This window comes from Helianthus annuus, chromosome 16 (assembly GCF_002127325.2).
Source record: "Helianthus annuus cultivar XRQ/B chromosome 16, HanXRQr2.0-SUNRISE, whole genome shotgun sequence".
NCBI lineage: Eukaryota > Viridiplantae > Streptophyta > Magnoliopsida > Asterales > Asteraceae > Helianthus > Helianthus annuus.
In genome coordinates, this window is record NC_035448.2 from 44,600,465 (window position 1) to 44,626,099 (window position 25,635).

At 37.9% G+C, this 25,635-nt stretch overlaps 3 protein-coding genes across 4 annotated transcripts; all 3 read right to left on the reverse strand.

Moving 5' to 3' along the window:
- Positions 1-1,131: 1,131 nt before the first annotated feature.
- On the reverse strand, positions 1,132-5,115 carry LOC110873090 (probable sphingolipid transporter spinster homolog 2). 2 transcript variants are annotated; one of them, XM_022122019.2, is made up of 14 exons: positions 4,825-5,115; positions 4,626-4,751; positions 4,346-4,552; positions 4,195-4,270; positions 3,342-3,416; positions 3,171-3,273; positions 2,867-2,920; positions 2,548-2,605; positions 2,406-2,479; positions 2,272-2,348; positions 2,085-2,198; positions 1,877-1,996; positions 1,585-1,792; positions 1,132-1,498 (listed from the first exon to the last, which is right to left on the reverse strand). In XM_022122019.2, the coding sequence occupies exons 1-14, from the start codon at positions 4,944-4,946 to the stop codon at positions 1,386-1,388; spliced, it is 1,527 nt and encodes a 508-aa protein (XP_021977711.1). In that variant the 5' UTR covers positions 4,947-5,115; the 3' UTR covers positions 1,132-1,385. The 2 variants fall into 2 exon arrangements, with proteins under 2 accessions (XP_021977711.1, XP_021977710.1); XM_022122018.2 differs by having other exon boundaries at positions 1,193-1,498; positions 2,548-2,623; positions 4,825-5,110.
- Positions 5,116-7,542: 2,427 nt separating this feature from the next.
- On the reverse strand, positions 7,543-11,788 carry LOC110873087 (K(+) efflux antiporter 3, chloroplastic). Its single transcript, XM_022122016.2, has 19 exons — positions 11,630-11,788; positions 11,222-11,548; positions 11,048-11,149; positions 10,876-10,956; positions 10,685-10,786; positions 10,437-10,514; positions 10,245-10,313; positions 10,095-10,145; positions 9,904-10,017; positions 9,731-9,832; positions 9,518-9,652; positions 9,272-9,453; positions 9,047-9,182; positions 8,908-8,979; positions 8,705-8,803; positions 8,458-8,619; positions 8,271-8,360; positions 8,045-8,197; positions 7,543-7,968 (listed from the first exon to the last, which is right to left on the reverse strand). The coding sequence occupies exons 1-19, from the start codon at positions 11,654-11,656 to the stop codon at positions 7,753-7,755; spliced, it is 2,298 nt and encodes a 765-aa protein (XP_021977708.1). The 5' UTR covers positions 11,657-11,788; the 3' UTR covers positions 7,543-7,752.
- A 443-nt stretch (positions 11,789-12,231) lies between these two features.
- LOC110873089 (peptide methionine sulfoxide reductase B5) lies at positions 12,232-14,482 on the reverse strand. Its single transcript, XM_022122017.2, has 3 exons — positions 14,180-14,482; positions 12,656-12,812; positions 12,232-12,572 (listed from the first exon to the last, which is right to left on the reverse strand). Exons 1-3 carry the CDS (start codon positions 14,443-14,445, stop codon positions 12,423-12,425), a joined length of 573 nt encoding a protein of 190 aa, XP_021977709.1. The 5' UTR covers positions 14,446-14,482; the 3' UTR covers positions 12,232-12,422.
- Between the last annotated feature and the right edge of the window lie 11,153 nt (positions 14,483-25,635).

Consider the following 25,635-nt stretch of genomic DNA (forward strand, 5'->3'; position numbering starts at 1 on the left):
TAAAACCAAATTTGGATTTATCATGACATGAATGCAGTCAATGATGATGTCATGTGTATTCAAACACCTAACATTGGGATATATGATTGGATCTGGTGCCAATGGCTGGTTTAGTTTTTAGATAGACATACATGCATATTTCAAACATAGACAGGCAGATTAACGAGAGGGGTTTGCATTCTTTACAGAAAAAAAAAAAAAAAAGATATACATAAATAAAAACAATAAAATAGTGTGTTTCATTTATGCATCGGATCGGTCTTCTTTTGAGGTGTTTGGTGAACAAGTTTGAAAATCCACTTCATTGCATTTGCAGCGCTCTTGGCCGATGACGACTTGCAGCTTGTGTTAGCGTTCCGGTGGTGGTGGTGGTCTTCTCCTATTAGTGTAAGCATTGCCACGGTTGGTGCCATTTCAGTATCTCTTCCTTCCGGTGTGTACTTGTATATACATATAAGGATAATATATATATATACACACAGAGACTTGTGGCTTGTGTCCCTGTGAGAGAGGCAAACTGTGGGCGGTATCGTACATACTTATGCGGGCTCGTGTCTGTCTAATATGTTTGCATGTCTCTCTCTATGTGCGTGCATTCTGTGTGCCTCTCAGTTGGGAGATTATTTTATTATATTCAAGAGTAAATTGTCAAAATGGTACCTAAGTTTTGGTCACTTTTGCCATTTTAGTCTAAAATTCAAACCTTTTGAATCTGAGTCCCTGTTGTTTCAATTTTGCTGCCATTTTCATCCAAAATCAAAATTTGGTTAGATTTTTCAGTTAGCATACAGTTTTATTGTCTTTTTCCTCCCTTTTAATGAAGGGCAAAATGGTCTTTTAACGTTTTATTATAACAAATTAAAAAATATGACCATTTTACCCTTCATTAAAATAGAGAAAAAAGACAAAAAAAAAAAATGGATGTTAACTGAAAAATCTAAATCTGGTCAGATTTTGATTTTGGATAAAAATGGCAACAAAATTGAAACCAGAGGGACCCAGATTCAAAAGGTTTGAGTTTTGAACTAAAGTGACAAAAGTGACCAAACCTCAGGGACTATCTTGGCAGTTTGCTCTATATTCAATATATAATTAGCTTTATGAATAAATGTTTTTTGTTCATCTATGAAATTAGAATTAAAATGCTTGTGTTATTATATAAATAATAATAATAATAATGACAAAGCGTACGTCTCCTTTACAATGCTATTAATTTTCATTTCATCGACATGAATTTTTAGTAACTACTTGCCAGATAACAGACATCGGATTAGCTGTACATGTTCAGGGGCACCTTTAGATAACATACATACAGACAAAAACAGCAAAAAATATAAACGAAGTAATAAATGCTGTACATGTTAAAAAGAAAGAAAGAAAGCTATTCAGACCAGTTGACCGGAAGCCGTCGCCTCCTCAAGCAGTGGTCTTGTGTTTGAGCGCTCAACAGGATGCTCGCTGTCTTCGTTGTATCTGTCCACGCTCGGAATAAAAATACCTGAAACAAAAGGAAATGTGGGCGAAATTGGCATCCATCAATCATCCAATTAATTAATTAGTCACTTCTCATCTGTTTTAACATACCTATAAACCAAATTCCAGATGCCAAAAACAGTATTGAAGTTAGGATCAAGGCGGAGGTCCTCCAATTGTTAATTCTGTCCTGCATAACTCCAACAAGAGGAGACGAAGGCACGTCACCAAACACATGAATTGAGACTGTGGACATAGCCATTGATAATGGTCTCAAGCTCGGCTTTACGGTATGCAGACACACAAAGTTTACAGGACCCTGCCATTTACAAGGCAAACCTTACCACCATTGTATTATATAATATGTCTATCATATACTGTTCGATATGAAACAGGAACGTACCTGAGTGGCAAATACCAGTATCTCTCCAATCAGAAAGAAAACTATAAACGCATACAAGTTCTTGAAACAAAACGCACTGAAGCAAAATATTGCACCAAAAAAGGTTGCCGTCGAGAGAAGCTATAGAACGTTTATAAAAATATTAAATCAAAAACAAATTAGAGAGACATAATAAACGTGTTGGTGGATTTCGAATGAAGAGATTTACCTTAAAAGCATTAGGGATAGTGGAGTTGATGCGATCTAGGATAAAACCACCTGCCAATGTCCCCACAATTCCACCGACAATTGTAATCCCTCCAAACAACAGATCAGCATTGCTCTGTAAGCAATAAAAAAATCTCAGGCTTCTCCCTTTTTCTTGCCACTTAATGAGAGGTTATATGCATGCTTACCATATGATATATGCTATAACCAGCCTTTGGTCCCCAGTATGAATACGCACCAATCACAAAATTATACGCAATATAACCTAGTTAAATCACCAGTTAGTAAGTAACACTGCAGATAGAATAAGTAAATATAGTACCTAAAACATTGATGACATATATCTTCTCAAGCAAAAGAGATTTCATATCTTGCCAAAATCTTTGCAAACCAGAACTGCAACAAAAGCACGTCAGTGACAACAATGATCTCAAATTTTCAGATTAATTGGTTTGAGAACACACCTCGAAGGTTTGTTTAAGCTGTGATTTGACCCTGGGACATCTTTATCAGTTGTAATAACTGCATTGTTACAAACAACTGTGTTCAAGTTTAGACACAACATGACTTTTAACTAAGATACACGAAATACAAAAAGTCGATTGCTTTCAAGAGGCAACTGTCTATCCAATTGACTCAATAACACTAAGTCAATATTCAAAATCAGGATAATAACCTATGACCTGCTCATATAGACAATTGGACACTATCAATCATATCATTGTCATAAATAATATCTGTCAAAAACATCTTTCTTTTGTTAAAGAATTGAAGATGAAGCACCTTCGACTTGTATGGCATTCGTCTCTGAACTTTTTGACCCGGCTGGAGCAAACCCTGCATTATCAAATTGATGAGCAACACTAGAAAAATGATAATATAAAAACAATCTTAAGCTATACTACCACTGCATTAGAGAGAAAAGAGTTATTTTTTTCACAGGTCGGAATGCACCGAGTAAAAGCAAAAGCAGATTACAAGTTTTGAAATAACGTTTCGCTAAATTTATGTTAACTATCTGAATCATGGTATATATGCCTTGCAACATAGAAAATATGTTAACAAACACAATCTAATTTTAATATACCTTTCATTTGCAAAGGTTTCATGACAAAACCTAAAATAGCAAATGGAAGCATTAGGATTGCCTCACCAAAGAAAGCATATCGCCAACCAAAGCTATTTCCAACCTAGAGAAGATGGAGAGTCATTAGTTAAAGCAATGAATGAACATCTTATATGAGATATGTCTACTTACCCATCCACCATAAACATAGCCAAGGGCGACTCCAGTAGGTATGCACATGTAGAATATTCCCAGCCAAGCTGTTCTCTGTAACAAAAGTACAAATGCTCTCAACAACTGATGATAAGTAACGTTCGTTTTTGAAGTGGAAGTTCCTAGTTTCAATTACTTGACGTCTATGTAGCACGGGGACTCCATTTATGTGGCCGTACCCGTATCGGGTACTTGTCGGGGACCGAAACACCATGGGTACTCGTCGGGGACGTTTCCTAAACGTTTCCAATGTCGGGGACGTATCTGGTAGAAGTATCCAGCCCGTTTCCATTTAATTTAAGGGTTTTAACCCTTTCAAATTCCACAACCGGCCATTAAATAAATAGACCTATCATATTCGGCTTCTCTAATCTCTAAACTCTCAAGTCTCATCATCTCTAATTCTCTATCGATTGCCGATCTCTCACTAGATGAACCGGAATTCGAAAATGATTTGATTATTGATAATTAATTACCTTTGGAAGATGTAGTATTTTTGGAATTTGTTTAGTATTTTTATTTTTTTATATTTTTTATTGCCATACCCGTATCTTGAAATTTTGAGTTTTGCCGTTCCTCGTTCCCGTATCGTCCCCGTACCCCGATCCCGTACCCGTTCCGGTGCTACTTAGCTTGACGTTAATCACTGAGGGGGTGACAACATTGAACTCAACTTATTACAAGGTTTGTAGTGACAATTTCTCCTGAACATTGGTCCTTAGTACTGAGGTACTAAATTTTTATTTAAGCAACTATTTTTTCAACATTATAATTTGTTTCTGCTGCATAACGATCAAAGTACAAATGTTGGATGGTTGGCAAAAGATGAGACCTGAGTTACTGGAGCATTGTCATCGATGAATGGAGCTGCAAGACTAATGAAAGAAGCCTCACCAACACCAACTAGCCTGAAAAGATAATGGAGAATATGATCAATCGAAACTAAAAAGTCCCAATTCATCAACAGTGTTAGATTGACTGACATTCTACAGGCAGTGATGGACCAAAAATCAACTGAGATTCCACAACCAGCAGCAGCAAAAGTCCAGACAGACAATCCAACTCCAATAAGTCTAAAGGGATTAAAGCTCTTGGCCAATGATGCAAATATGGGAGATGCGACAAGAAGTCCAACCATGAAAGCAGAAGAAATCACACCGTCTTTGAAGTTGGTTAGGTCAAATTCACCCCTGGGAATTGAGTTGATGATGAAGCAGAATAAATAAAGTGATAATTTTATCAAAAAAGTAAAAAAGAACTTACTGGATTCCACTACCATGTGAGCAAACTCCTCCGCAGACTCTGGGACTGCCATTGACACCATTGCTTGCAATGGCTCCTCGGTCCACATAGTTTATCATGTTAATCACACAGAATATCATAAGCAGCCTGCATATAATCTAACTTAGGGTTTGGCTTCTACACAGACAAACAGAATGAATAATTGAAACCCTAGGCATACCTTTTAGGAGTGAACCAAGAAGGAGCAGGTTCGGATTCAGGAGCCATGTCTTGTTTCTCAACAACAGGAGCAGCGGAAGCTTTTGAGTCTTGGTCTTGAACCGCCGCTCCCTCAACGCCCATTTTATGATTATTTATTGAAGCAAACACTTGAGTGATGAAGGTTTTTGATGGAGAAGAAGTATCTTTACTATATTTTGAGGTTTTTATTTATTTATTTATTTTGAGAACAAATCTGAGTGCAGCTTTTGCTCACCATGCTCTTTGGCTTGCATTATTGGGCTTCAAAGTCAAGTGTAATTAGATGTCAATTCTTTAAATTATTCACACAAATATCTCTTCTCTTCATCACTTTTACATGTTTTATTATTTTATTATAATTATATTATTATTGAAGAATATACATTAAATTTTATAAATATTTTTATAATGAAAAGAAGACCTTTTTAAATTATTCCCCATCCAACTGCTTTCTTATTCCATGCCCTTCTCTCAAATTAAAGCAAAAAGTGGCACACCTCTGCTCATCTATGGATATATTATATTAAGCTAAAATGATTTACCATCTCATCACTCAAGAGTTTCCTAGTAAGATGATATGATTGTTCTTGATATTTGAACCACTGATTGATAGATTTGCAAAGAGAAAAATTGCCCGGACAGTCTTTGTGGTTTCGCGTTTTTCACCTATAGTCTCCAACTTTCTAAAATTACCTGAATAGGCCCCAAGTTTTCAATTTTCGTTCCCGGATAGTCACTGGCGTGGATGGAGATTACTTTTCTCAGTTAAGTTGATGTAAAATGACTATAATGCCCTTACTGGTTAAAAAAATGGACCCACCTTTATTCTACCCCTACCCCACCCCACCCCCTCTCCCTCACTCCTTTCTCTCTTCCTCTTTCTCTTTCTTTTATATGTCTGCAACATCTCCACTTCAAGTAAATCACAGGACCGAAACATCTCCACTTCACCACCACCACACCCTACCCTTTATCTCCTTTTTCAATCTTTCTACTTTCTTCTGCAATTTCCGCCATCACCACCACCATAAGACTTCCACACCATCAAAGTCCAAACCACCACCACCATAACACCTCCACTCCGCCATCGTCGAAAAACGCACGACTATAAGATCTCCAACCCTTCGCTACCCACCTCACCCCACCCCTATCCCTTCCCCTGCCGATAAACCCACAACCACAAAACGCCGGCGAACCTGCGAAGTGCGAACCTGCAAAACTGTTGGCGGTTGTGCGTTGAAAAAAGGACACAATTTGTGAAATTTGTCACAAGGTATCTCACTGTCTACTTTGGATTTTTTGCTTCAAAATTTCAGTAAATATCATTATATTATATACAACAAATAATGAAATCGGTTGACCCTGAAGATCGATGTGGTGGTCGGGAAGGCGGAGCACGTTGCGTGGTTGTGGTAGTGGTGATGATGCCGACGGTGGTGGTTGTGGCAGTGGTGATGATGGCGGCGGTGGTGGTTGTGGCGGGAGAGGTGCTTGCGGCGACAGTAGGTAGTGGCAGCTATTGTGGAGAGTGTGAAACGTGGAGATGGAGTTCAAGTCGGATACAGGTCCGATACTGGTTTCGTCAAGATTGCTGTTGAACTTTGACTGATATATGCTTCATGGATGAGCGAATCACAGGACCGGAGTCGAGGTACAGGTCCGATACATGCCCGGTTTGTCCTGATTTTGCAGATTTCTGTTTCGGTTTGGAATTGGGGTGAAAGTAGGTAATGTTTGGTGGTTTTATGTGTCGTGTTATGTGAGATTGATTTTGGTTGCCTCTGATCGGTGGTGGCGGAATCTGGTTGTTGCAGGTTAAGGAGAGAATGGGGAAGAAGACATAGGCTGGGGGTGGGGTGGGTAGGTGGGGCCCACATGTATTTTTTTTTATTCTTTTAATGTTTTATTTGTTGTTTTTTAATAGTAAGGGCATTATAGTCATTTTACACCAACTTAACTGAGAAAAGTAACCTCCATCCACGCCAGGGACTATCCGGGAACGAAAATTGAAAACTTGGGGACTATTCAGGTAATTTTAGAAAGTTGGGGACTATAAATGAAAAAAGGCGAAACCACAGGGACTATCCGGGCATTTTTCTCATTTGCAAATTCTTTGTTTTTTTTCCTTCCCAAGTGCATTTCAAAGTAGCCATGGCTGTACCTAACACAAGAAAATATTTTCAATTTATTTTTCTTGTACTATTTACATTCGTTTCACATTTTTTAACTTCAGATCACTCATCATTGTCATGTTATAAAATACCTGTTATCACACCACACCACTTTCATTCACTTTTTTTTACTTTACCCTGTTTTTATTTTACAAGTTTTAACCCTCTATTAAAATGATATTAAAATCTAAAAAAGTTTTTTTTTTTTAAACTGATTGGTTTCCCCTTCGGGTCGTGTTCTCCTCCACGCCCTGTTCCCGCCCCCTCCTCTAGTGTACCACGCTCCCTCACGCCCTCACGTCGGCCGCCATGCCACATGCCTGGAGCGTGAGGCTATAGCAAATAGCCTTTATCATTATCTTGTTTGGAGACTTGAAGTCGATCCAAATTGGGTACATATGATCAAATCAATTGTTTCATTTATTTCTTGGAGGTAAGCCCATGCTATTGTGTTTTTTTAATATGAGGATTTGTAAATTACTTACATGTAGAGGCCAATATAGTTTTTATTTCCTAGTCCCCTAAAGTAGAAAGTTAAACAGATGTCTACTTTAAATAATGACAAAATAGAGGCAGAAAAACAAATTACATCTTGCAATCTGTTTCAAATCTTGTCAAAACTGAATTCAATTATATACAGATGTATGAGCAGGCTTCTCCTTCAAACCCCATTCATCTGGCTCCGTGTCATGCAGAGTGAACCCTATGATATATACACATAACTCAATCTTCCATACTTAGTGTTGGTTTGGAACATCGTTGTCCATATCAAGTTCACAATATAACACGCCTCTCCCGTCCTCCCCACTTGACTGGGGCTTGGGCTTCGGCTTTGGTGGTTCCTGTGTCATTAGGATGCGATCTCTCTCCGCTTGGCTGATTCTCACTGATTCTTCCTTGGCTGGGAGTACCGCCCCAGATTTTCTTGTTGATACCAAATCCCCAACTCTCACCTATACAAATCTTTTAATATTTCTATTGCAACAAAAATAAAAATATTAACTAAAAAAATTGTACATAAAAAAACACCTGTAGTGACTCCATAACATCAGGGTCCTTGGCTACAGCAATTGTTTTAGCTTGCAACTCCATCGAATCTCTAACAATTTGACTTAAAAAGTTTACATCATCAGACATAACACCCAGCCCTTTCAGGAGCTTTGATCCAAGTTGCAAACTTGTCTGCAGTTCAAACAATGTCAGAATACCAACCAGTTGAAATTCAAGTACATTAAATTGGTGATGTCATAATAACCTCTGCGTTTTCTAGAATAGCATCAGTCGCCCCTGCTTCTTTCAGATCTAAAAGATGTGGGATGTCCTGAGCACGTGCATATATAGGTACCTGTAATTCGACTTGTATTAAAACATTAAAAGCATCTACTCGTCTCCAACATTAAACAAGGTTTTTTATCTTATGTTAGCATAAGAGAAATAGTTACTGCAGGGAATGCAAGGCGAATCCTTTCAACAGCTTCAACTGCCCTCTGTCGTCCTTCATACATAACCATGACCGCTTTTGGAGAAGATATACCAGCAGACTGTAAAACAGCAGCACGCGATCCATCTCCATACAGGACTGGGAAACCAAGTTTACTAGATGCCTGCTCAGTATTATAATAATGATAAATCTTTTTATTACAAATTGAATAAAAATTGGATCACTCTTTTTCAGTATATGTAGCTGACCTTTACGACAGATGGATCAAGATCAAAGGCAACAAAAGGCCATCCAGCATCCCCGTCTATACCATTGGCCAGTGGAGTGGACAAGAAGTTGGCAAGAACCTGCATGCTAAAACATTTAACAAAAAAAAAAAAAAAAAAAAAAAAAAAAAAAAAAAACACATGTATTTAAACAAAAATTAATTAATTGGAGCAGCTGTGCCTACCTGACTCATTTGTCCAAACCCAAGGATAACAACTGGATCCGTCGCATCAAAATTTACCACTTCAGCAGGTTTCTACACCCAAAATTATATAAGTTATAGCTACATATACAAGGATGGTTAAAACATTTAGGGAACTTACATCTTCTTCATCAACATTTTCACCAATAAAATCAGCAGCCTTGCGTCCAAGATCGTTAAGTAAAGGAGTCAACGCCATTGACAACACAACAACGATTATAAGAAGCTTGTTAAGCTCAAGTGGCAACACCCCTAGCCTACAAAAATATCCAAGTTATTATACTTGTTATCAAAATTATGAAAATAAAAAATAAAAAAAAAAAAAAAAGGAAAAATTCATGCCAACCTGTTTGCAAGAGAAAAAACAACAAATCCAAATTCACCACCTTGAGAAAGAAGCAATCCTATCCTCACACTCTCTTGCAAAGTTAGCCCAACACGCGGACCAATTGCTGTTATAATCAGTGTCTTGATAACAATTAAACCTGCTAACAGTGACAATACATTCGGCCATTCTCGGAGAAGTAGCTGCACATTAGAAAAACCAAATTAACCTTTCTGAAAACTACAAATTCCATAGAAAACTGCTCACCTGTGTATCTATAGATGTTCCGGTAGTCACAAAGAATAACCCAAGAAGTAACCCCCTAAAAGGCCTTATGTCAGCTTCAATCTGGGTCCTGTAATTTGTTTCAGCCAACAAAGCCCCGGCTAAAAAGGCTCCAAGCTGCATAAATATTGTATTGAGTTAGCAAAGACCTGAAGAATGAATATATACTGATAAGTAGAAACAAATATATCAGACCGTGTCGCTAAAGCCTAATTTCTGAGTTATAAGTGATGTTCCAGCAACTGTCAATAAACAAAGCGCTACAAAAGCTTCTGAGCTTCTTGCTTCTGCAACAACCTGAAACATATGAATATAATTTACTAAAATTAAGCTTCATTTTCTTGAAAGTATTTAAGGGATTTTCATACCTCAAAAACACGCCTAAGAAGGAATTTTCCACCAAGAGAGAGCAAACCTAGTCCACCTAAAGCCTTCAAACTTTCTTTCACAAGCATCGGTAAAATACTTTCTTGCACTAAATTCTACACAATGTAGACTCAAATTACAAACAGAGTTTCATCCACACCATATCAAAGAGTGCTGAGTCATAAATTTTAACCTGGCTTTCCAACACTGGAAGTATAACTAAAAGAGGGACCACTGCTATATCCTGCAAATATCAATCCGCCATAAAGTTTCTGATGCAGGTATCACTCATGACCATCAAGCAGATGTCGTAAAATGGCCAAACGGGGTACAAAAATATTACCTGGAGGAGGAGTATCCCAAGTGTAGCTGACCCGAATCGAGTTGGTAGCTCACCTTTCTCTGCAAGAAGCTACATTGTACTAGGTAAGCATATTGTGGGTTTGTATCTGACTAGCTACGAAGCCAACCTATTATTATATGAAATGCATGATATCTTTCTTTATAAATCTATGAGCATAAAATATAAATATACCTGTAGAACAAACGCAGAAGATGACAACGAGAGAGCAGCACCAATCACTATAGCCTCATCAATACTTCTAATGTTTACCTGTGATTCTTTTCAGCTAATAATTAATGACCACACATATCAGAAGAAAAAACAATCTTTCAATGAAAGAGCTATTCCGTCAGTGTAACGTGAGTTATTTTAACTTCAATTTTACAAGTAACGTTTACTTTCTATAAACAGAATAAATTAGGATGATAATAATTTCTCACCAAATCAGGTCTTGAGTGAAAAAGGAACTCCAAAATTCGGGTTCCAATAGCCCCATTAGGTGGGAGTTCAAATGCTGTGAAAGCAAGAGTAGACAGAACAACCTTTGACAAACATAGAGGAATAAATAATTAATAGTACAATACTTGCAGTGTTTGAATAGCTGAAGCAATTAGCAAGAAGGAAATCTGACCTGAGTTAAACCCATACCGAATGCGAATTTAGCAAGAGCTTTCAAACGGGCAAGTGAAAGCTCTAATCCCATCTCAAATAGCTGCATAAGTTATCGGAAAGAAGGTCAACTCAAACTCAAACTCAAAGTGTAATATAACATCACATGATTTGGTCGTTAATAATAAAGTTACCAAGAAAAGGATGCCCCACTCAGAGAGAACTTTAACATCTGTAAGATTTCTAATCAGCCCAAACTGATTGAGCACAACTCCCGCGCAGAAGAAACCAAGTATCTGAAACAATCATATATCGATATTTATCGGTTATCTTATCCATTTTGATGATAGTGAATTAACAAGGCTTACAGGGCTAGCTTTGACGATCTTGAAAGCAGGAACCACTAAAACAGTGACAGCTAAGAAAGTGAGAGTATCCAACCCAAGGTCATTAATGACCTCAATGGCACCCGCAACATCCGGTGTTGCATTCATACGAAATCTCTGAAATTGTCGTCTATGATTATTATTCTTTGATGAGATATAAAGCAGCTGCCTTCTTCTCCCCAGAAATGAGGAAGTTAAGAAAGATTTATTTGTATTTGGTGATTTTGCATAACAGTAGCAGTGACATGTTGACCGATAAACATATCGATGAGGAGTGGATCTTGGATGAAGAATAATACGCTCATGGCCCTGCAATTAATCAGAATTAACATCAAATAGTCTTAATTTGTGACAGAAAAAGAAAAAAAGTAAAGAAGATGGGACGATTACCATAGGGCCATGCCAAGAAGCAAGCATTACGAAGCAGATAGGTTTAATCTAGCAGCAGACATTTGCTTTCAACTTTGAATAACCAAACTAGTTTCTTTGTGTATATGAATGATAAACAAACAATGGCCACACGTTCAAAACTACAAAATAAGATTCGGAAGGCAGAATAGGAATTTTTTCAGCCACCGATTTTCTTATTATTAATAAAATAATAAATTTTTCTTTTACAATATTCTAAAGTAATATTTTTCTGTGTTATTAATAAAGTCCAACGACCTTCTTTTATCAGTAAATTAGATATACTATCGTTATTATTTACTAAAATATGAATATTATTCATTTTCAAATTATCGAGGATGAAAATATAGTTGTGGTGAGAAATATTTTTATACCTTAAGGCTTGTAGCTATGAGTTAGTTGATAAAATAAAAAGAAATATTTTTATGCAAGAGACTCTTGTTTTAAATTTGTAGTTGTCAAGATTCCACGAGGATAGAGGGAAAACCAAAAAAATAATTGCTGATGTGGCAGATTGTTGGAGATTGGATTCTCAAGTGAAGATAAGTAACATGATTCCAACATCCAACCCCTATCCAAAATAATATTAACGAAACACGTGCTTCCATTTTCCATAAATAAAGGCATACTGCATACATGTATAACAAGACCAAAAACCACTTGGTTTACATTTAGTACAATTTAATGTAAGATTAACATAAAGAAATCTGAAGTTTTTTATTTTCATAGCATAGCATAGCAGCAGCAAAATCTCCAGTTTCAGTTTGCATTGGCATTAATTTGCTGGGGTAAACTTGAGGGAGACGCTATTGACACAATGGCGTTCATCCGTGGGGGTGCGAAAACCTTCACCTTTAAAAACATGCCCAAGATGCCCACCACAAGCTGCACATGTGATTTCCACCCTCATTCCATCTGGATCAGCCTGGCATCAAAAACACTAGCTTAAAAACAAGACTTGCTGCTAATTAAATGATTAAAAGAAATCGTCGGTATGTATGTGTTTACATTACGGTTTATGGCTCCGGGGAGACCCTCAAAGAAGGCAGGCCAACCACACCCAGAATTAAACTTTGCAGTGGACTTGTACAGAGGGGTCTCGCACCCTGCACAAGTATACACCCCCTCCTCATAGAACTTGTCATACACTCCCGTGCCAGGATACCTGTTAAAAATCCAATCAACGGAGATGGAGCTGAACTACTTTACCAGAAACCAGATCATGATACAAGGTACAAACAAACATATTAGATCATATAGGTCATAAGTGTATAAACAAACCTACCGGATTCTATGTTGTCAAAGGCGCACGAGACGCCTGGAAAGCTACCTTATACAAAAAGTTGTTTCAAAAAATCCTTTTCACTTGTCCAAACATTATTTTCACCTATTGGCTTGAAAAAGCCAATAAGTTGTTTCACAAAGCTAAGCCAAAGAAACACCCCCTTAAATAAGGTCAGGCAATAATTTATCATCATCCCCAGTTTTGATCCTTAGACAACAACTCAACAAGAGTTGTTTGTTTTTCTCAATAACCTAAACTACCAGCCCTAGTCTGCTTTATTCTAGAGATGATTGATAGGAGGCATATTGTTCAATTAACGGTTCTCCCAATCAGATCCCAGCCTCCGGCATTGATTTTAAATAATGAGATATTAGACAGATTTATATTAATTTGTTCTCTATATAATCTCTTGTAATTCTCCTTAATCAATACAACACATTATCACCAAGATTATCTTGGTTCCAATCTTGTTTCCTGGTCTGCTCACAAACAAAAGACTGTCTCTCGATCATCCACAGAATCAGAATACAAGGCCTTGGCCGACACAGTTGCTGAACTCACTTGGCTTGAGACACTTTTGCGCGAACTTAAGGTTCCTATGTCTACGGTTCCCATATTATGGTGTGATAATCTTGGCACTACAAACCTTTCAGCTAATCCCGTGTTTCACGCCCGTACAAAGCATGCAGAGGTTGACTTTCACTTTTTTAGAGAAAAAGTTGCCCAAAAGAAGCTATATGTTCAGTTTATCTCTACAAATGATCAAATTGCCGATGTGTTCACCAAGCCACTACCCTCACAACGGTTTCTCACTTTACGGTCCAAGCTTCACGTCGCTCCCCGGCCTTAGCTTGAGGGGGGATATTAGACAGATTTATATTAATTGTAGTTGAGGGTGTTATGTGTAAGTTTGTTCTCTAATTAATCTCTTGTAATTCTCCTTAATCAATACAACACATTATCACCAAGATTATCTTGAGATTCATTTACTAGGGTTTCTTAAATGATGACATTCTGTGGGTATGGGTGTATAGATATCATCCTAATTAAGGATGGGTTATGGAGGAGCACAATTCTTATATGGTGTTGAGGGTCAATTTCAAACCATAATATGAAGAGGCAATTTTTTATGGCAAAAATTGGGATGAAGACATCATAATGAAAGAAAGGGGTAACGGAAAGATTGATGAACAAGTGTTACAAAACCCTAACATGATTTTAAATTAAAAGATTTGTAAAAGACTTACTCAGTCCCTTTCTGTCTGAGAATCCGAAACTGCTCAGGGGATAAAACCGCACGCCACTCCTCCTCCGACTTCTGAACCTGAGCAGCCATAGCCACAATTCCCCCTCTAAACCCTCTCTTGGCTCCTCCTGCAACACTCACAATCTTCAAAAATGAAGACCGATTCTCTTTCAAATGGGTGGTGGTGCTCAACAACAACAGGTTGCTTCTTGATAAATGAGGGATAGATGACGTCATCGCATTCGCCAGGGTTCCATTCCATACCATCACTCCTCCTTTTATGAGGTTAAAGACTTGTCAAGGAACCAATACGTCCACGTGCGCTTCTGGATAAATACTTTCTTAATTTGCAAACCTGCCCTGTACTATTCTTCTTTTTTATTTTAAAGTTAACTTCAAAATAAACCTAACCATGGCATTATAGCCTAGTGGTATCTTGGTGGTAGAATAAGGCGTATGACCATTAGGTCATGGGTTCGATTCCCACAAAGGGGGTTTTCCCCAGATTTTTTGAGATTTATTGGGTTTCCTCTTGAATTGGTGTATAGGCATTATTGCCTACTGGAGATGGATATGATCGGGTGGTTCTGCTGGTGGCACAATAATACTCCAGTGGTCCGTCAGTGATCCAAATTTGCCGTTCAAAAAAAAAAATTCAATAAAAAATCTGCCGAACCCGAAAACCAAGCCGGACACAAAACTAACAAAAAACACTATATAATTACAAATTTACACCAATCGATCCAAACAATAGACTTGAACTTAGATCTATGTCTGAAACAAAAGAAACCCAGAGATCTAACTTCGTTAAGAGCATTCACATCCATTCCACCATATTTTTACCCTAAATAACACTAAAAAACACTACATTTTCTCTCTCATTTTCAATTAAATAATAGCTTTTATACCTTTATCATTATCTTTTCTTTCTCCTCCACTCACAATCACTTTCAAAATATATTAAAAAATTATAGAGGGTGAACAATGTCCCCTCAAATATACAGATGAACAGTAGTATTTTGTAACACCTCGAAAAATTTCGTCCAATAATGTCTTGACACGTGTCATAAGGTTCCGTTATGTGAAAACATACTTTAGAGGGACTAAAAGTGACAAACAGTGAAAACTATGGAACGTAAGGGTCCAAAGTGTCAACAATGGATAAATAGACTCTATGATAACCCTACATAATGTTTATAACCTTAAACGGATGGTTCATGGATCATACGACGCGGAAATTGCACAAAAGTGAAGTATTGCAAACTATAGGGGCCAAAAGTGTCAACATGTTTAATTTATACCTCTGAGTGAACTTTTTGGCAGACCCGAAGCTTTGTAAAGCTAAAATATACTCACTAGAATATGTGGTAAAAATTTCATGAAGTTTCGTCAACGTATGAGAAAGTTATGGCCAAAACCGTACTTGAAGGACTAAAAGCGTCAACGTCGAATTTCAGGGCTTTTCGGTTGAGCGCAAAATGTTCCGAGGACATTTCCATGTTGGTAAAAGTCCTAAGGTTCTTAGAAACCAAGTTTGGGGGTTTACGGGTCGAGAAAAGCAGCCGAAACATCGCGTACAAGACCAAGGACCAAATCTGCCAAAAATGAAAGTTATTTGGCTGATCAGAGGGTCAGGCGACCCGCCTGGACATGCCCAGGCGGGCCGCGTGGGACTGCCAGGTGCAGAAATCGCGAATTTGGGTAATTTGGGTCCGAATCTGAGTGCTAACCAGCTTGCAACACCTCCATTTGCTCCAATTAAATTGCATGCATGCCTACTACTACAGTAACCTCTAAATTCCTCCATATATTGATCAAAGAGCTCATTTCTTGGGCATTTCCTTTGTGATCAAGAGCTCTCAACTCTCAAGAACATTCAAGGCAACTTTCTGGAGCAAATCTGAACGACAAGGCAACATCCTAGTATTAACTAAGCATCAATAGGACCTTTGTAAGCTCCTAATTCAGTCTCTAATTCGTTCTTGCATCGATTAATTTCTAAAAGTCAAACTATTGTTCTTATGCTTTGACTTTCTGATTAAGCGAGTTTTACTCAGTCATTTCTCAAATTGAAACCAGATATATGTTGGTAATTATGTGGGAAACAAACCCTCAAAAGGGTATTTTCTGATTCCCACTTATTGCATGCTAATTGTCGAGTCATAGGCTTTCTTAAAAAGTCAACAGAAATGGTTTTTGTGAAAAATAGCTTAAATAGGAATGTAAAGGACATGCAATCTGTTTGATCATCATGAATAGCTTTATAATGAATATAAGAATGTGTTTTACAATGATCAACTCGACAATCTTTAGTATAGATACGAATCGGAACCGAAAGTCTTGTAAAACGACTATTTCGTAGACTATCGATTCGGATTCGTACATGCATGTTTGAGATCTGTATTGGAGAGTATTTTTGACCATTTCTATTTTTGTAAAACTCTCTGGAATTTTGTTGCTTGAGTCTATACTTAGCCGATTCATTTGCATGTTTCCGATTATGCTTAAAAGTTGACTATTTTGCCCTTTTTGATATAAAACGTGATTTTTGGAAAAGTGAAAGAGTAGAAATCTTTATTCTAATATATAAACTTGCACCGAAAATTTCGGATCAGTTGGTGGTCCAGATTTTGAGTTATGGCCATTAGCGTAAAACTATATTATAAATTTACATAAACGGTTCTTTTCGCGTAGAACCCGTTTCTGGCCACGTTTTGATACGAAACTCTTTACCAACAGAAGTAATATAATATTCTGGGAATTTTGATGATTTTTAATTAATTTTTGGCTGAACGGATCCTAGATCGCCTAGTCATTTCGGCTTATGTCGGTTTTGACCGTTTTAGCCATAAAATGAGTTTTACACATCCTTTTGACCCGAAACCTTTTTCTACTGATTTTATACGATGAATAAATTATTTTAAGTATTCTGGAAATATAAAAATCTCAGATTTAATTTGAAAACCCGAAAACGCCCTTAAATCGCATATTTAGCGTTTTAAGCGCATAGTAAGCGTTATACTTGTTTTAAACATATAAGACCTATACCTACTGTTGTGTTTAGCATATTTTCATATAAAAACAGTAAGTATAAGTATATGAACTCAGACTTCCAGTTTTGGCACTTTTAGCCCTTGTGAAATTACTAAAATGCCCCTACGGTGCATAGTTTGGTTTTAAATGATAAATTTGGTGTATGGGTCATACCCTACTGATATAATATGTTATATTAAGTATATTTACTGTATGAACCAGACCCGAAACTCAGATTTCTAATTTTACTCTTTTATTATCTCTTAAAAAGACCAAAATGCCCTTCTAAGGCATAAATTGAGTTTAAAATTATTCCGGGCAATATAGAACATAACTTACTGATATTATATCATATTTAAAGCATATTATATCAGGGAACTTGCATTTGAATCATTTGTCTACCCGTATCGCCCTTTTCGCGTTCGGTTCGGTTTACGTAACTAGTTTGTGTAAATTGACCGAAACGGGTCAAACGTTATCATTTTTGTCTCAAAATCCAGAATGTATTTTGTATACCCATATTATACAAGTATTCAAACTTGTCGGGTCTAAATAACGTTCTATCCGGTCTTCGCTTAATCGTGCGCTTGAACCGTATATTTCCTTAAAACTAACCGGTCTAAGCTTATGCTTAATTAAAGACCCGTTAGTATTCTAATCGGTTATTTATACCATCGTTCCAGACTAGAGCCTTCCGGTAAATTGTACCTACGCTTACTTAAGTGAATACGGCTGAGTTATTATAATTCTTGCAATTTAAGACAGGAGCTAGCTCAGGTAAATACTCTTAACTTATTTTCCCTATTACGGGCTTGGGATACGGTAATATAAATACCGCATGGTCAGGTATGGGATTCGAAGACCAATGTGTCGGGAGATCCAAATAACCTGTTTTAATTCGTATTGCTTGACTGAAACATTGGGGATTAATGCGACCGTGTCCTGGATATCCTTGACTCATTAAATTGCAATGGCCACGACCTAAGCACGGGGTGCAGGCATACACCTGACAGATGCTTTATGCTTATTATTTGATTATACCCAATATGGGATTCCCAATAAGGGAATAGTGGTGTGTCGGTTAATCTTGAACCGGCATAGGACCGGGCCCCGTATGTAGAGCAAGTTATGTAAAACTGATAACATGAGATATAGTTTGTCCCAAGTATAAAAGATTAATGTTGCCTTGTGCATCTTAATCAAGTGTCAAAATAGTTTTGTGCCTTATGCGCCTAAACCTATTTTCATAAACTCTTTTCAAATGAGTCAGTTGAGTGTATTTACCAGTGAAAACTGACGTATTTTCCAAAGTCTAAGTGACAGGTACAAGTATGTAATAGGCTGGAAGCTGCTCAGGACGTTAGTAAGGAATCTTGCAAGTTCTAGGCGTCTAAAGTCTGTTGAACAATATTTAAGTTTTAAAGATCCGCCTGTGGATCCTCTACTTTCCGTTGTAATGATTGATATTACATTATATTCGGATTGTAATATATTTATCTTTTGCTTCCGCTGTGCATTATTATATTGTGTTGTTTGTCTATGATGACGCCAACTACGTCACGATACCCCCCACCGGGCCCACCGGTGACACGTGGAGATCGGGGTGTGACAGGTTGGTATCAGAGCCAACATTGAGTGAATTAAACACTAGCCTTTTGTGTTTAATCTCAATGACACAATAGCACATTCCTTAACCATCTGAGTCTAGACTTAACATAGGAATACTCCCGATTCTAATTTGGAATTTATTGCTTCCAATTATTTTATATATTGGATACGTCGCCAAGCGAAGGAGCCGTAATAGGAGTTCTCCACACCTGGAGCCCCGAGATGCTGAGCTTCGTACCGCGGCTAAAGTGAAATGAACACCCAAGGAGAAAGCATTCAGAAATAAAATGAAGAAGAAACTCCTTTTACTGAAGATCGTTTCCTTATTAGTCCTTATAAGGACATAATTATCTTTCAGTCCCTACGAGGACGACATTATTCCTTTCAAGTCCCGCTTAGGGCAACTTTATACTTTTACTTTTATATAATGGAATGATTACGTTTGGACTTTCATTCTAAATAAGAAATATTAAATAAATGGAAAATATCAATTTTTATTTGATTTGCCATTTAACAAGAATCTTAGTAAGGTAAAACCTAGCTCGAATGTCTTAAAAAAAGGCCTGGCCAATATGGTAAAACCTGGTTGAAAAGATTCAAATCTCTGTTAACATATGTAAACATGTTAACGCTCCTGACTAAGCGTGACCGTAAAATCACACAAGTCACTCTTTTTATAAATTATCTACAGATTATATCTGTATACAAGTCTGATAATGACTTGATGCCTACGGGTAATAAATTTGAAAATTTGGAGGTATTTAAAATTCCCTGCAAGTAAAATAGTCATCCATTAGTGATGTAGTGCCTACGGGCCAAACTTATTAAACATCCATTAGTGATGTAGTGCCTACGGGCCAAACTTATTAAACATCCAATAGTGATGTAGCGCCTACGGGCCATACTAATTGTCATATAAGACAAAAGGCAGTGGTGGTCTATGACTCCCTGTCAAGAAAAAGGTAATGAACTAGGTTCAAACCTCAAGGCTTCGATTCTCTGAAATCCTAGCTTATGATTTATAAATGTCCTTGTGACTAGGCCTTGGTGCCACCTCAATATCCGTAATGATTTATAACTAGGATAAATTGTAATGCCTTGATCCCAGACGATCATGGCTTATAAATTAAACTTGTCCACGTGACTAAGCCTTTTGTGCTATTACTAAATGCCTCGATCCCAGACGATCATGGCTTATAAATTAAACTTGTCTACTCGACTAGGCCATTTGTGCTATTACTCACTTATAAATTAGGATTCATGATAAAAATCCTGAATAAAATAAACTTTATTCCTTTTCTGTTAAGTGTATGTATTAAAGGAGAATCTTAAAAGGTTTGACCTAGCTTGAATGTCATTGAAGACCTTGCTAAGACGGTAAAACCTGATTAGAAGAGATTCAGATCCTGATTAACACTTGAAAACGTGTTAACACTCCCGACAACAGTGATGCGATAAAATCGCGATTGTCACCTTTATATTAGGAACTTCCAAACCCCTTAATTAGCCTATATGATCGATAGGAATCATGGCTAATAAACGTCGAACATGATGTACACATCTAAACATCCACTGGGATGTATACCTACGGGCAAAGATGCATACATGAAAACGATAGTACTATTTCATAACTTCTTGTCAAGACAATGAATTATGAAATTTTCCGATCCAGAGGAATCATTGATTATGTATTAAAAATTTCCCTAGTGACAAGGCTTCTGTGCCATCGAAAAGTCCTATGGGACAAGCCGTTGTGCTATATAAGATGTCGCTATGACATTGACAGTCGTGATTTATGTCCCCTGTCTAGTAAGTATAAAGGATTTATTCCATTTAAACGCCAAAGATGGTTTATTTAAAATCTAGGCAAAACATGATCAAATAAACTAAATACTATCTATTAGCCTATATGGTTTGTTTGCACCATGGCTATTCAAATTATCAAGTTCGACAATTCCCTATAATTAAGTAAGCTATTACTTCATGGTTAGTTGGCCTTCAAGGCTTCACCATGGCTGACTCCTCTGGGGCTCACAATCATCTAGTTAGTCAGAATGATGTACATTGACTAGCCTTTGTGGCAAATAAATTATCTTCCACAAGATGACGGTTGCAGTCTTTGACTCTCTGTCCAAAGGTGAAGAACTATGTTCGAACCTTAAGATCTCTGATCCAATAAGATTGCAGCTTATATGTTAATGCCTTAAGTGCCATATTTTGTATGTCCTTTGTGACAAGGCCTTCGGGCCTATGATATCCTTCATGACAAGCCTTCCAACTATCTAAAGATTGTCGTTATGACAAAGACAGTTGTGACATTGTGACCCCCAGTCAAAAGGTGATGGACTCGGTCCAAACCATAAACACAATTGATGGTCCTTTTTGACCTAGGCTAAATATAATCGACATACTTTCTAGTAGCATACTATAAGGAAGTTATAAACCAAACAGCCATTATGGTTTAGTAATACCATGACTTTATAAATCATCCATTACGATGATCTCATAATAACTTGCATCTAAGCATACGTTATTTTTGGTGTTAGTACCAAGGCTCCAGAATGGAGGTTTCCGACGAAGCGCACAGCAGTGCAGCGGCTAAAAACAAGAATGCAAGTATAAATATAAATGTTAATGGCACTACTCTTCAGACCTTGATTAGCGCAGCAATTAGTGAAGTTGTGGAAAAGGTCCTTGAGAACAAAAAGGAACCGAGTGTCACTCACTCAAAGATCCATACGGAAACAAATACACCAGCTCGTGAGGAGAGCTCCGTTCACTCTTCAGATGAAAAGAGCGAACCTCAGGAGTTAGTACTCTATGATAAGCCCCGTTCAACTGAGGGCGGGTGCACCTACAAATATTTCGTCTCATGCAAACCCAGAGATTTCAATGGCGAAAAAGGAGCAATTGATGCTATGGAATGGCTTGAGGAAATGGAAACGGTTGTGGACATCAGCGATTGTGCTGATAAGGACGTAGTAAAATTTGTTTCATAATCTTTTAAAGGAGAGGCTCTTGTATGGTGGAAGGCCATGATGCAGTCCACGGGGAAAATTCCCCTATACCTTATGGGATGGTCCAAGTTTGCGGACCTTATCAAAGAGAACTACTGTCCACAGCACGAAGTGGAAAAGGTGGAGACAGATTTTCTGAATCTCACAATGAAAAACCTAAATTGTCAGCAATATGTTACCGACTTCAACTCCCTATCTAGACTAGTACCCTATTTAATCACCCCGGAACCAAAACGCATTGCGCGTTTCATCGGTGGTTTGGCACCAGAAATAAAAGGGGATGTTAAGGCTTCAAGGCCAACCAACTACAGATCAGCTGTAGATCTATCCTTGTCTCTCACTCTAGATGTAGTGAGACAAAAGTCGTTCATGAATGAAACTAATGACAAAAGACAAAGGGAGGAGGATAACTCTCAGAATCCTAAGAAGAGCAAATCCAAGCTCAACAATAACCAACAGGATTCCAACAAAAAGCCTACATGCAAAACCTGTAAAAGAAGACATTGGGGGCAGTGTCGATTAAGCCAAAAGATAAAGCAATGTGGCATCTGTAAAAGAACTGGCCACCAGTCCCACGAATGTAGGGACATGAGGGATGCAAACTGTTTCAGCTGTGGTGAAAAGGGGCACATCAGTACTAATTGCCCTATGGCTGCCAAGAAAGGAGCAGCTAGGTCTGGAAAGGATAAGAAAGGAACCGCCTAGACTACCGGTTGAATACCTGCGACAGTGCACATCGATAATAGCAATAGGTACGTCCTATACCATTTAGCATTGATAATGACTGCCAAGTATTTTTGCATTGATGCAAGGGATAATAAACCTTTAGCAAACCATAAGCTTAGCAAACTCTGGATTACATTCATAAGGACTTCATATATTAAATATGAGGTATAATTTACCAATGGAATCTTTAATGACCTCTCTCCCACCCTCGGAGATAATCCTTTCATAAAAATCTGGAGTACTCTTCCCCAGAAAGAGTACGACAATATATATTATTTATTTTATTTTATTATTTTTCTCATTGTTTTCTATCGTCTGCGAATGCCAAACTATGTTTGATAAGAGTACCATATGAGGATTTGCGTATCCTAGTGTGTCCCATAGATTGCTTCCATGCCTGATCAGTATGGAGGTTTAATGCATGGGATCCCCAAAGATATCCTAATGGTCATATTGTACTAAAGTCGACTAGTAGTATTCAAAGAAGATATCCAATATAAAAAATGTCCTTATAAGTATCGCTACTTAGGACATCCTTGCAATGGTAAAGGGAATGTGTCATTTATCTGACACCGGCAGCGATAGATGAGCCAAAGTCTGAGAATACGGAAATCTCCGACATCTCTATGGGTCATAATTAGCTTCTTTATAAAGATTTGCCATGGTTACCTTCTGAGAGGCAAGAGGATGTTAGGACAAACATCCCGCTTAGGGCTGCAGTTAATGTAAGAATCTTATATCTATTATTGCCAACGAAATAGGAAGAACTAAGAGCCAAATAAATAAGTTTTGGATAAGGTTTCGTAATGCCAAAATTCAAGGTTCTAAGAACTCCAATTTTTAGTAAATAAGAAAGACGGTTCATCTTGCTTATGCATTGATTACCGCAACCGTATTTAGGCAATAACTAGGAATCCCCAAATTGCTGCCAGGATCGTCGATTTATTCGACTGACTTAAAGGATTAGCTACCCCTTAAGGTTAGTTTTAAGCAATGATTGGAATAACCATCTCACCCTAAGATTAGCTTGTCTATAATAGTTGTTATATAAGTATCAGGGCTGCTCCTTTGGGAGACCTTGTATGGATAGATGTTAAACATCTATTGCTAGACATAAAATTGGTAAGTCCAATTATCAGGATCTAAAAGTTGCCTTGGAAACAACGAATAAGATCGAGCAAATCCATAACCATCTATAAGTTGCCAGCAATCGGCAGAGAATCAAGGATTCATGGAAATAGCAAACCTTCTAGGTTCTTGCTAAGAAATAAGGTTCAACAAAAGATATCACCCTGGAAAGGTGTGCCAAGCTGTTAATTGTCAGGCTAGTAAGCTCTGAATATATGAAACCATTCGAAGTAAACGAATATATCGAGATCAAATAACTTATGAGCTAAAACCTATTTAAGGAGCTTGGTGGAGCTCGCAATGTATTACACCCTAAGGATTTAAGGATATGTTTCCCCAATGAGTCAAGGAGCATCATCACATAATGGTTGGCAGACGGACGGACAGAGTGAGCGTACCATCCAAACATTGGAAGACATGCTTCGAGCATGTGTGATTAATTTAGGTGGCAGTTGGGATAACCGCCTACCCTTGATAGAATTCTCCTATAAAAATAGCTACCATACTAGTATTAGGGCCGCGCCTTTGGAGGCCTTATACGGTAGAAAGTGTAGATCGCCCATTTGTTGGGCAGAAGTTGGAGATGTCCAATTGCCAGGACCAGATATCGTCTTTGAGACGACGGACAAGATCGTGCAGATTCGCGATCGTTTGAAAGCTGCCAGGGATAAGCAGAAAAGTTATGCGGATCCTAAGCGCAAGGATTTTCACTTCGATGTGGGTGAAAAAGTGTTGCTTAAGGTATCACCTTGGAAAGGTGTAATGCGATTTGGAAAGAAAGGCAAGCTAAGCCCGAGATACATAGGACCTTTCGAGATAATCGAACGTGTCGGAGCAGTCGCTTATAAGTTAAACTTGCCTGAAGAACTTAGCGCTATACATAATGTGTTCCGCATCTGTAATTTGAAGAAGTGTTTCGCTGACGAATCACTGGTTATACCGCATACAGATATACACATAGATGAGAGCTTGAAGTTCGTGGAAAAACCCTTGTCGATTGAGGATCGACAGGTAAAGAAGCTTCGAAGGAAGCATGTACCTATTTTCTAGGTCAAATGGGATGCCCGTAGAGGTCCCGAATATACGTGGAAAGTGGAATCCACGATGAAGAGAAATATCCTCATTTGTTGCAGTAAAATCTCGGGGACGAGATTTCTTTTAAGGGGGTGAGGATGTAACACCTCGAAAAATTTCGTCCAATAATGTCTTGACACGTGTCATAAGGTTCCGTTATGTGAAAACATACTTTAGAGGGACTAAAAGTGACAAACAGTGAAAACTATGGAACGTAAGGGTCCAAAGTGTCAACAATGGATAAATAGACTCTATGATAACCCTACATAATGTTTATAACCTTAAACGGATGGTTCATGGATCATACGACGCGGAAATTGCACAAAAGTGAAGTATTGCAAACTATAGGGGCCAAAAGTGTCAACATGTTTAATTTATACCTCTGAGTGAACTTTTTGGCAGACCCGAAGCTTTGTAAAGCTAAAATATACTCACTAGAATATGTGGTAAAAATTTCATGAAGTTTCGTCAACGTATGAGAAAGTTATGGCCAAAACCGTACTTGAAGGACTAAAAGCGTCAACGTCGAATTTCAGGGCTTTTCGGTTGAGCGCAAAATGTTCCGAGGACATTTCCATGTTGGTAAAAGTCCTAAGGTTCTTAGAAACCAAGTTTGGGGGTTTACGGGTCGAGAAAAGCAGCCGAAACATCGCGTACAAGACCAAGGACCAAATCTGCCAAAAATGAAAGTTATTTGGCTGATCAGAGGGTCAGGCGACCCGCCTGGACATGCCCAGGCGGGCCGCGTGGGACTGCCAGGTGCAGAAATCGCGAATTTGGGTAATTTGGGTCCGAATCTGAGTGCTAACCAGCTTGCAACACCTCCATTTGCTCCAATTAAATTGCATGCATGCCTACTACTACAGTAACC